The 11501-nt window shown below is 44.6% G+C and overlaps 2 protein-coding genes across 2 annotated transcripts in view; one reads left to right on the forward strand and one right to left on the reverse strand.

Moving 5' to 3' along the window:
• tmem131 (transmembrane protein 131) overlaps positions 1-11501 on the reverse strand; it is a 389736-nt gene that overhangs the window by 49264 nt on the left and 328971 nt on the right. The gene's annotated exons all lie outside the window — the stretch shown is intronic.
• Positions 5099-11463, forward strand: actl6a (actin-like 6A). Its single transcript, XM_072683001.1, has 14 exons — positions 5099-5271; positions 6000-6076; positions 6412-6586; positions 6877-6977; positions 7070-7167; positions 7289-7383; positions 7773-7879; positions 8901-8990; positions 9094-9155; positions 9354-9468; positions 9573-9653; positions 9841-9936; positions 10723-10809; positions 10956-11463. The coding sequence occupies exons 1-14, from the start codon at positions 5247-5249 to the stop codon at positions 11034-11036; spliced, it is 1290 nt and encodes a 429-aa protein (XP_072539102.1). The 5' UTR covers positions 5099-5246; the 3' UTR covers positions 11037-11463.

An 11501-nucleotide genomic window follows, 5' to 3' on the forward strand; every position in this document is an offset into this window, starting at 1 on the left:
TGCCTGTTTTTTGATCCACCAGTGGTTTGCTTCATTTTCTGTGTTCTCTGATCTATCGTTTCATATTCAACTTTCAATCTCAAACCCTAAACATCGTCTTCAATGCAATGAAAAATCAAAAGAACTGGCTTTGCAATTCCAATACGATTTATTTGAAGTGTACCAGGCTGGTGTGCCGGCTGCTTTAGGATGTACCTTGTAGAGTGCAGGCTGCTGTAGGATGTGCCATGTGGTGTACCGGCTGCTGTAGGATGTGTCGTGTGGTGTACCAGCTGCATAAGGAAGTGCTGTGTAGTGTGCTGGCTGCTTTAGGATGTGCTGTGTAGTGTGCCAGCTGCTTTAGAATGTGTTGTGTAGTGTACCGGCTGCTTTAGGGTGTGCTGTGTAGTGTGCAGGCTGCTTTAGGATATCCTGTGTAGTGTGCCAGCTGCTTTAGGATGTGTTGTGTAGTGTACCAGCTGCTTTAGGATGTGCTGTGTAGTGTGCCGGCTGCTTTAGGATGTGCTGTGTAGTGTACCAGCTGCTTTAGGATGTGCTGTGTAGTGTGCCAGCTGCTTTAGGATGTGTTGTGTAGTGTACCGGCTGCTTTGGGATGTGCTGTGTAGTGTACCGGCTGCTTTAGGATGTGCTAAAAGCAGTGTGGTGGTTGGTGTGGCGCAACAGATAACACCGCTACCTGCCAGTGAGCTACAACACCATGTGGGAGACTAAGGTTCGATTCCCAGTCTGGGTCACTATGCTGCGCTACACCAATTAGAGTCCTTGGGCAAGACTCCTAACACTGCACTGGCCCTCCTCTGTAATAGGAGTAACCTTATAAGTCGCTCTGGATAAGAGCGTCAGCTAAATGCCATAAATGTAAATGTAAATGCTGTGTAGTGTACCGGCTGCTTTGGGATGTGTTGTGTAGTGTACCGGCTGCTTTGGGATGTGTTGTGTAGTGTGCCGGTTGCTTTAGGATGTGTTGTGTAGTGTGCCGGCTGCTTTAGGATGTGCTGTGTAGTGTGCCAGCTGCTTTAGGATGTGCTGTGTAGTGTACCGACTGCTTTAGGATGTGCTGTGTAGTGTACCGACTGCTTTGGGATGTGCTGTGTGGTGTACCAGCTGCTTTAGGATGTGCTGTGTAGTGTACCGGCTGCCGGCTGCTTTAGGATGTGTTGTGTAGTGTGCCGGTTGCTTTAGGATGTGTTGTGTAGTGTACAGGCTGCTTTAGGGTGTGCTGGCTGCTTTAGGATGTGCCTTGTGGTGTGCCAGCTGCTTTAGGATGTGCTGTGTAGTGTGCCGGCTGCTTTAGGATGTGCTGTGTAGTGTATCGACTGCTTTAGGATGTGTTGTGTAGTGTGCCGGCTGCTTTAGGATGTACCGTGTAGTGTGCCGGCTGCTTTAGGATGTGTTGTGTAGTGTGCCAGTTGCTTTAGGATGTGTTGTGTAGTGTACCGGCTGCTTTAGGATGTGATGTGTAGTGTGCCGGCTGCTTTAGGATGTGCTGTGTAGTGTACCGACTGCTTTAGGATGTGTTGTGTAGTGTGCCGGCTGCTTTGGGATGTGCTGTGTAGTGTGCCAGCTGCTTTAGGATGTGCTGTGTAGTGTACCGGCTGCTTTGGGATGTGTTGTGTAGTGTGCCGGTTACTTTAGGATGTGTTGTGTAGTGTGCCGGCTGCTTTAGGATGTGCTGTGTAGTGTATCGACTGCTTTAGGATGTGCTGTGTAGTGTATCGACAGCTTTAGGATGTGCTGTGTAGTGTACCGACTGCTTTGGGATGTGCTGTGTGGTGTACCAGCTGCTTTAGGATGTGCTGTGTAGTGTACCGGCTGCTTTAGGATGTGTTGTGTAGTGTGCCGGCTGCTTTAGGATGTGCTGTGTAGTGTACCGGCTGCTTTAGGATGTGCTGTGTAGTGTGCCGGCTGCTTTAGGATATGCTGTGTAGTGTGCCGGCTGCTTTAGGATGTGCTGTGTAGTGTACCGACTGCTTTAGGATGTGCTGTGTAGTGTGCCGGCTGCTTTAGGATATGCTGTGTAGTGTACCGACTGCTTTAGGATGTGCTGTGTAGTGTGCCAGCTGCTTTAGGATGTGCTGTGTGGTGTACCGGCTGTTTTAGGATGTGCTGTGTAGTGTACCGGCTGCCGGCTGCTTTAGGATGTGTTGTGTAGTGTGCCGGTTGCTTTAGGATGTGTTGTGTAGTGTACAGGCTGCTTTAGGATGTGCTGGCTGGTGTGCTGGCTGCTTTAGGATGTGCCTTGTGGTGTGCCAGCTGCTTTAGGATGTGCTGTGTAGTGTGCCGGCTGCTTTAGGATGTGCTGTGTAGTGTATCGACTGCTTTAGGATGTGTTGTGTAGTGTGCCGGCTGCTTTAGGATGTACCGTGTAGTGTGCCGGCTGCTTTAGGATGTACCGTGTAGTGTGCCAGTTGCTTTAGGATGTGTTGTGTAGTGTACCGGCTGCTTTAGGATGTGATGTGTAGTGTATCGACTGCTTTAGGATGTGCCTTGTAGTGTATCGACTGCTTTAGGATGTGCTGTGTAGTGTACCGGCTGCTTTAGGATGTGCTGTGTAGTGTGCCGGCTGCTTTAGGATGTCCTGTGTAGTGTACCGGCTGCTTTAGGATGTGCTGTGTAGTGTGCCGGCTGCTTTAGGATGTGTTGTGTAGTGTGCCGGCTGCTTTAGGATGTGCTGTGTAGTGTGCCGGCTGCTTTAGGATGTGTTGTGTAGTGTGCCGGCTGCTTTAGGATGTGCTGTGTAGTGTGCCGGCTGCTTTGGGATGTGTAGTGTGCTGGCTGCTTTAGGATATGCTGTGTAGTGTATCGACTGCTTTAGGATGTGCTGTGTAGTGTACCGGCTGCTTTGGGATGTGCCGTGTAGTGTGCCGGCTGCTTTAGGATGTGCTGTGTAGTGTACTGGCTGCTTTGGGATGTGTTGTGTAGTGTACCGACTGCTTTGGGATGTGCTGTGTGGTGTACCAGCTGCTTTAGGATGTGCTGTGTAGTGTACCAGCTGCTTTAGGATGTGTTGTGTAGTGTGCCGGCTGCTTTAGGATGTGCTGTGTAGTGTACCGGCTGCTTTAGGATGTGTTGTGTAGTGTGCCGGCTGCTTTAGGATGTCCTGTGTAGTATGCCGGCTGCTTTAGGATGTGCTGTGTAGTGTGCCGGCTGCTTTAGGATGTGCTGTGTAGTGTGCCAGCTGCTTTAGGATGTGCTGTGTGGTGTACCGACTGCTTTAGGATGTGCTGTGTAGTGTACCGGCTGCTTTAGGATGTGCTGGCTGGTGTGCTGGCTGCTTTAGGATGTGCTGTGTAGTGTACCGGCTGCTTTAGGATGTGCTGTGTAGTGTGCCAGCTGCTTTAGGATGTGTTGTGTGGTGTGCCAGCTGCTTTGGGATGTGCTGTGTAGTGTACCGGCTGCTTTAGGATGTGCTGTGTAGTGTACCAGCTGCTTTAGGATGTGCTGTGTGGTGTACCGACTGCTTTAGGATGTGCTGTGTAGTGTATCGGCTGCTTTAGGATGTGCTGGCTGGTGTACCGGCTGCTTTAGGATGTGCTGTGTAGTGTGCCAGCTGCTTTAGGATGTGTTGTGTGGTGTGCCGGCTGCTTTGGGATGTGCTGTGTAGTGTGCAGGCTCCTTTAGGATGTGCTGTGTAGTGTACCGGCTGCTTTAGGATGTGCTGTGTAGTGTACCGGCTGCTTTAGGATGTGCTGTGTAGTATGCCGGCTGCTTTAGGATGTGCTGTGTAGTGTGCCGGCTGCTTTAGGATGTGCTGTGTAGTGTACCGGCTGCTTTAGGATGTGCTGGCTGGTGTGCTGGCTGCTTTAGGATGTGCTGTGTAGTGTACCGGCTGCTTTAGGATGTGCTGTGTAGTGTGCCAGCTGCTTTAGGATGTGTTGTGTGGTGTGCCAGCTGCTTTGGGATGTGCTGTGTAGTGTACCGGCTGCTTTAGGATGTGCTGTGTAGTGTACCAGCTGCTTTAGGATGTGCTGTGTGGTGTACCGACTGCTTTAGGATGTGCTGTGTAGTGTATCGGCTGCTTTAGGATGTGCTGGCTGGTGTACCGGCTGCTTTAGGATGTGCTGTGTAGTGTGCCAGCTGCTTTAGGATGTGTTGTGTGGTGTGCCGGCTGCTTTGGGATGTGCTGTGTAGTGTGCAGGCTCCTTTAGGATGTGCTGTGTAGTGTACCGGCTGCTTTAGGATGTGCTGTGTAGTGTACCGGCTGCTTTAGGATGTGCTGTGTAGTATGCCGGCTGCTTTAGGATGTGCTGTGTAGTGTGCCGGCTGCTTTAGGATGTGCTGTGTAGTGTGCCGGCTGCTTTAGGATGTGTTGTGTAGTGTACCAGCTGCTTTAGGATGTGCTGTGTAGTGTGCCGGCTGCTTTAGGATGTGCTGTGTAGTGTGCCGGCTGCTTTAGGATGTGTTGTGTAGTGTACCAGCTGCTTTAGGATGTGCTGTGTAGTGTGCTGGCTGCTTTAGGATGTGCTGTGTAGTGTGCCGGCTGCTTTAGGATGTGCTGTGTGGTGTACCGACTGCTTTAGGATGTGCTGTGTAGTGTGCTGGCTGCTTTAGGATGTGCTGTGTAGTGTGCCGGCTGCTTTAGGATGTGCTGTGTGGTGTACCGACTGCTTTAGGATGTGCTGTGTAGTGTACCAGCTGCTTTAGGGTGTGCTGGCTGGTGTGCTGGCTGGTTTAAGCAGTCTTGAGCTGTGAACGAAACAATACCCTATTTAACTAAATGCTGCCCTACTTTGGGGTGCCTCCATTTTGTAGTGGTGTTCAAAAAATGTAGTGCCAAATGTTCAATCCCACAATGCACTGTAATCTATAGTGTACAACCGATGTACACTAAATGAACATGGAATACCCATAATCCATCTTTTGCTGCAGTGAGATTACACACTTAAGGAGATGTTCAAAGTCGTTCACTACTATAATTCTGCTCTATATAGTGATTCGGATTTTCGCATTTAGGGGATAGTGAACAGTTTCGCACAGTTTCGGACACAGCTCTGCTTTTCTGCTTCGGCTGTCAATAGCGGAATGGTCTACTTCCTCCAGAGCAGTTGGGGGCGATGTTGAGTCCGTGCGTCCGACTCGACAACGTTGTTGAGCACCGAGGAAAAACTACTGCTTCGTTTCCTTTGTTGTGATGAATTTTGTGTGTTAAATTAAGAAAGCGCGGCCTGTGATTCAGCAGAGGTCTTCTTTTGTAAAATCCACTGTATTATCAGTACTATACACACAGAGATCTACCCACAGATATAATGAGCGGCGGAGTGTATGGAGGAGGTGAGTGTCTGTTCGGGATCAAATGAATGAGAGCGCCACGTTTGGCTAAACGCGCTAAACATTAGCGGAGGTGAGAGGGAGAGAGAAATGGGGAGTGAACTGGTTCAGAGATTATCCACCACTGTTCAGTAAGTTACTCAGTGTTATACAACATTAATGCGGGTTGTGGTTAAACTGGACCACTATCGCATTGTATCTGCGTTCAGTAACAGCACAGATAGCGCTAGCTGACAGTTAACGGCCCCCTCCGCAGCTGTTTACTAGCTACGCTTTCTAGGAGCGTCGTTTTCTGTAACGTTAGACACAAGTGGATGGTATGAAATAATTGACATAATAATAATAACTAAATTACAGCATTGATGTTATTTAAATGCTTAAGTGAAGCGAAAATATGGATGATGCACATCCAGGATTTTACGAAAAACACGAACACACAGGGTTGAGTCAAAAACTCCAGAGGAGAAACTTGGTTTTAATAGAATTTAATAGTTACAGTGTAATATGTGACATTTTTATTCATATTATCATTATTATTATTATTATTATTATTACCACTACTATTATAGGCGTTGTGTGCAATAAAAGTATCCATCGCTGCCAACCTGTAGCTGTGTAAACTGTCCAGCTCCCCTTTCCGTCTTGATTTCTGGTTGTGTAAATCCCAGTCAGTTTTGATCCCAGTTTGTGAGAGTTAAGCTATATATATTTTTCTTTTTCTCTTTGAACAGATGAGGTGGGAGCCCTTGTGTTTGACATCGGCTCCTACTCTGTGAGAGCAGGCTATGCAGGAGAAGATTGTCCAAAGGTAAGCAAGTGTTCATTCTGTACACCAGAGGGAGATGCTGCTGTGTGTCTACACATTACTGGAAGGTAGTTCTGTTACCAGTCTGGAATCCAGTACTAAAGGGTAGGTGGGTGGGATCTCCAGTAACACCCAATTTCATGCTAATTTCGGGAAAACAGTCACAGTGACTGCGGCCAAATTCACATGTGAACAAATCATGTTTGGAAACATATGTTCACACATGAAAAAGCATGTCATGTATGATGTTAACGTGTTTTATTTGTGATCAGATGGTCCTAGAAGCAACCATAACCATAAATGCTGTTTGGGAGTTTTGAAAATGCTCTGTTTTGCAGGCTGATTTCCCTACTGTGATTGGGGTGACATTGGACAGGGAGGATGGCAGTACTCCAATGGAAACTGATGGGGAAAAGGGCAAGCAAAGTGGGACAACATACTACATTGATACCAACCAGCTCAGGGTGCCACGGGAAAGCATGGAAGTCATGTCACCTCTCAAAAACGGCATGAGTGAGTGTTTTTCTTTTTGTGTGTGTGATTTTGCTTTTAGACAACATACAGCAAATAATTATTACAATTACAATTATTAGAAACACTGCATTTCCAGAGCTGTAGGATTCCAGGCCCATTGATGTTCTGTTTTGTATGTTCCATCTGGGGGTGTGTCACAAATCAGGACTTCCCAGTTAACTTAAGATAACTTAAGCTTAAAGCTAAGAATGTGAAAAATTCCTGTGGTCTTATCTATTGTTTTATTTTGCCCCACATTAACATTTCTCACTCACACACTTTTCTCATAGTTGAGGACTGGGACAGCTTTCAAGCCATCTTGGACCACACCTACAAAATGCACTTCAAATCAGAGCCAAGCTTGCATCCTGTACTCATGTCAGAAGCTTCGGTATGCTGCCCACAAACATACTTTACTGACTGCACCGTGTTGTGTATCTCAAGTACATGTGCCACCAGCTGACATGATCTTTTTTTATGCAGTGGAACACACGGGCAAAGAGAGAGAAGCTGACAGAGCTCATGTTTGAGCATTACAACATTCCTGCATTCTTCTTGTGTAAAACAGCTGTCTTGTCTGCGTATCCTTCCTCATAAATTGGTTCATTTCAATACATTCCTGTACTAACTAAAGCTCATATTAGATGTTGTTTAAACAATAAACAAACTATGTTGCAGCATCCTTAACTAGGATTATACCAGATTTGCCAACGGCCGATCCACAGGCTTAGTATTGGACAGTGGTGCCACACATACAACTGCCATTCCAGTGCATGATGGCTATGTTCTGCAACAGGGTAAGTTACACTTTTGTCTCTTTTACTTTCCTTTTTTCTAGAAGAGAGTTAAACACTTGATACACATGATAAAGTCCTATAATGCTTCCTGCCTTAGTTGTGTAGTCAGTCAAATAAACATGAAGAGTGGTATTAGTTTGACCTTGCTCTCCCCCTTAAAGAAATGATATGCTATATAGTGTAAGCCGTGCTGTAGTGTAGTGTAGTGGTGTTCACATTCACAACAAACAAATTCTTTAGCCATTCATTGTCAGTTCACTACAATTACAGTTCTCAAGTACTTTAGACACCCTCACTGTACAAGGTATATCTTTAAACAGCATTTCGTTTAAATATCAGGTGTTGGCTGATTGATCCCACCTAAGTGCTAATGTTATTTGATTTTGCAGGCATAGTTAAGTCGCCTCTTGCAGGTGACTTCATGAGTATGCAGTGCAGAGAGCTGTTTCAAGAATTAAGTGTTGAAATTGTCCCTCCCTACATGATTGCATCAAAGGTGAGTCTTTATTTATTTATGCAATGTAATATTAGAGGTGGGCAATAGTGTAATGCATTTTGACATTGTAATACAATACAATAATAATTCAATGCATGTTTCTGAATATATAATTAATATTGTTGGTATGGACTTAAAGTTGGCTTATTTTGGTTAATGCATTTGCTAGCCATGCCACGTTATCCACACACAAATGTTCATGTATTCAGAACTGAGTGTAACTAGGCCTCGTGTTGTGAGAGAAACAGCTAATGAGCAGGTCATTGCCGTGCTGCCAAAACATATCTGATCTACTGAGGCATGGACTCCACAAGACCTCTGAAGGTGTCCTGTGGTATCTGGCACCAAGATGTTAGCAGCAGTCCTTGCCAGCTGGGGCCTCCTTGAGCATCAGTGAGCTTTGGGTGCCCCTGAACCTGTCACCAGATCATCGGTTGTCCTTCCTTGGAGCACTTTTGGCTAGGGATGTCCTGATTTGTGGCCATTGGAATCACAATCCAGTTCCCGATTCTTTGTTTTAACCACAGTGTTCAGTGCACCATTGTGAGTCTTTAAGGCGCCATTCACAGACATTATTGCCCAGCCGGCAGCAGTAAGGTTGTTGTCAGAAGGCTGTATTATTGATACAAACACGAAGATCTTAGACCGGGTCAGTATCAGCTGATACACAGCATTAGGAGACGGTTGGATTGAGGGGTAAATCTACCTGATAGGGACACTGCTTTTAGTTGGCCCTGACCACTGCATACTGGAAGCACCCTGCCGTTTTGGTGGCGGTCATCTAGCCATCACAGTTTGGCCCTTGATAAAGTCACTCGCTTACGCTTGCCCTTATCCATTTTTCCTGCTTCAACACATCACCTTCAAGAACAGACTGTTCACTTGCTGCCTAATATACCCCACCCCTTTGACAGATGCTACTGTAAAAAGATCATCAATATTATTCACTTTACCTGTCATGTGATCTTATAGCTGATTAATGTACGTTGCAGCTACTAATGGTAGTGTGTTATTCTTTAAGGATTCAGTACGTGAAGGGGCACCAGCCAGCTGGAAGAAAAAAGAGAAACTACCTCAAGTTACTCGCTCATGGCACAACTACATGTGTAATGTAAGCACTGAAACAATCACAATAAACATTCAAGTAGAAAATTACAGCTGTTCTGTGACAACTGCATTCTCAACTCAGAGTGGTCTTTTTTTTTTTCTTGCAGACGGTTATTCAAGATTTCCAGGCTTCTGTTTTGCAGGTGTCAGACTCACCATATGATGAACAGTATGTTTTTTTTTTTTGTTTGTTTGTTTTTTTGGGGTCCCCCTTCCCTATCTTCTCTGTCTACTCCAGCAGATTGTACAAATGGCATTTCATTTAACACCAACCAAGATAACATACCCAAGTTAAGATTTTTATTCCAGGAGGAATAAAAATGCAATTAATTGTTGTTGTTATTATTTGTTTTAACCCCCATTACAGAGTAGCTGCTCAAATGCCCACTGTTCATTATGAACTCCCTAATGGATATAACTGTGATTTTGGAGCTGAAAGACTGAAGATCCCTGAGGGGCTTTTTGACCCTTCAAATGCAAAGGTCAGGATTGCGTGCCATCTCTCCATATAATGATTATTTCCCCCTATATTGTTTAGATAAATTGTATATTTATTTTCCATGGTCCAATTCTTTTCATTTTATAGGGCCTGTCTGGGAACACCATGCTGGGAGTTGGCCATGTTGTGACTACTAGTGTCGGCATGTGTGACATTGACATCCGACCAGTAAGAGCTTTATTTCTAAATCACTAATGCATTGCCAGACCGTGTGAGGTCTGCATAACTTCTTAAACCACATTTATGTTGTTAACAGTCTACAACACAAAATGATTTTAATTTGGTTTGTATAAAATGTTTTGTTCGCAAACAAGGAGTTGGGAAGATCTTGACACCAATTCTGTTGTTTGTTCAGGGTCTGTATGGCAGTGTTATAGTTACTGGAGGAAACACACTGATCCAAGGATTTACAGACAGATTAAACCGCGAACTCTCTCAGAAGACTCCACCGGTAAGTGCTGTTTTGCATTGTTGACTGACTGCTTTACTTTAGCATTCTTTTCATAGCAGTCCCAACACCTCTATTTGTTGTTCAGCCATTTCTTTCACCCTGAAGTAGTGTTATTCTAGCCTTTACATTTCCCCATTATGAACACCTTTCAATATTTACTCCTCAGTATGATGTATGGGGCATATAAGAGAAAGCTCTGTTCAGTGCTTGTGCACATACATTTGTGTAAAACAACCCCGTCAGTTTTGTGGGCTACCTTAAACATGAACCACTGTTGACATTTGGCTCTGTGTGTCAAAATTGTCAGGTCGTTTCAGGGCTGCAGAAAAATTAGACTGCAGAGCAGAAAAATTAAAGAGCAGAAAACTGACTGCATCAGTCCACAAGCGATCCTAATTTAATGAGCTGGAGGCCTAGGTTCAAAAAACGCAGGAGAGTGAGTGTGTTTGTATATGGATGTGATCCAAGAGAGTGTGAAATGTGAACTCAGGGTAAAGTAAATGTAGGCTAGCCTGCAAACAGGGCAAATAAACTTAGAAGTCTAAGGATTTTTGTTGCAGAGAAGAGTGATGGGGGAAGCCTGACTCTTCATTTAAAGGAACAGACATTCAAACCGGCCATTTAACCCAGTTTAAGAAGGGTGCTGTGGTGCTTGATCCTTGTGGTATTTTGACTACAGCACAGGAAATGTGTAAACTTGTGGAAAAGGGGTTTAACATCACCTTTTAATATTGTTATTATAATGTCTATGACAGCACCATAATTACGTTTTTCCACACTTAACAGAGCATGCGACTGAAGTTAATAGCCAACAACACAACTGTAGAGCGCAGGTTCAGTGCTTGGATTGGAGGTTCTATCCTGGCGTCACTGGTGAGTATTTTTCTACCGGTCATCATATTTTTTTGTTCATCATAATGCATTCTGAAGCCCTGCAGTAATGTTACTGCCTGTGCATGTTTTTTTTTTGTGAATATAGGATAGTAAAATCAATGCAACCATTTTCCTTTTTTTTTTAGGGAACGTTCCAACAAATGTGGATTTCAAAACAGGAGTATGAAGAAGGGGGAAAACAGTGTGTTGATCGGAAGTGTCCTTGACCACTCATTCCGGCAGCTAATTGCCTTTTGACCTTTTTAGAGAGAGAGTGACAGAAAAAACAGAAAAATCCTTCTTAGTGGACTCAGGAACTAAAAAGGACATTTGCATTTTCACTATCTCAAAATTGATCCTGCTTTATTGTACTTTTTCCTGTTTTATAACTCTGTAATAATTGCCACGGTCACACTTTTCTACTGTCAGTATCTATGTCATGTTTGGCACTTGGGAAAATGTTTCTAACCATATGTCTTTTAGGTAACAATGCTGTATCTTTTGGTACATCCACAGTTGTGATCCTTTTAAGTCCAAGTCAGTTCCAGAAACACTGAAGCAATACACGCTGTTATATCAGAGTTCCATGGCAAATTAATTGTTATGCTTTTAATTATTGATCAGCTGTTTTGAAAATAAAGATTTTTGTTACAATTATGTGCATATAAATGAAAGTTGCTTGCATCTGCACA

The sequence above is a fragment of the Salminus brasiliensis genome, chromosome 7 (genome assembly GCF_030463535.1).
Source record: "Salminus brasiliensis chromosome 7, fSalBra1.hap2, whole genome shotgun sequence".
NCBI lineage: Eukaryota > Metazoa > Chordata > Actinopteri > Characiformes > Bryconidae > Salminus > Salminus brasiliensis.

Excerpts from the sequence above, each read along its gene's own strand:
- actl6a (XM_072683001.1), top strand. The coding sequence starts at position 5,247 with ATGAGCGGCGGAGTGTATGGAGGAG. Across the intron at positions 9,937-10,722 it reads TCTCTCAGAAGACTCCACCG|AGCATGCGACTGAAGTTAAT; the intron begins GTAAGTGCTGTT and ends CACACTTAACAG. Across the intron at positions 10,810-10,955 it reads GTTCTATCCTGGCGTCACTG|GGAACGTTCCAACAAATGTG; the intron begins GTGAGTATTTTT and ends TTTTTTTTTTAG.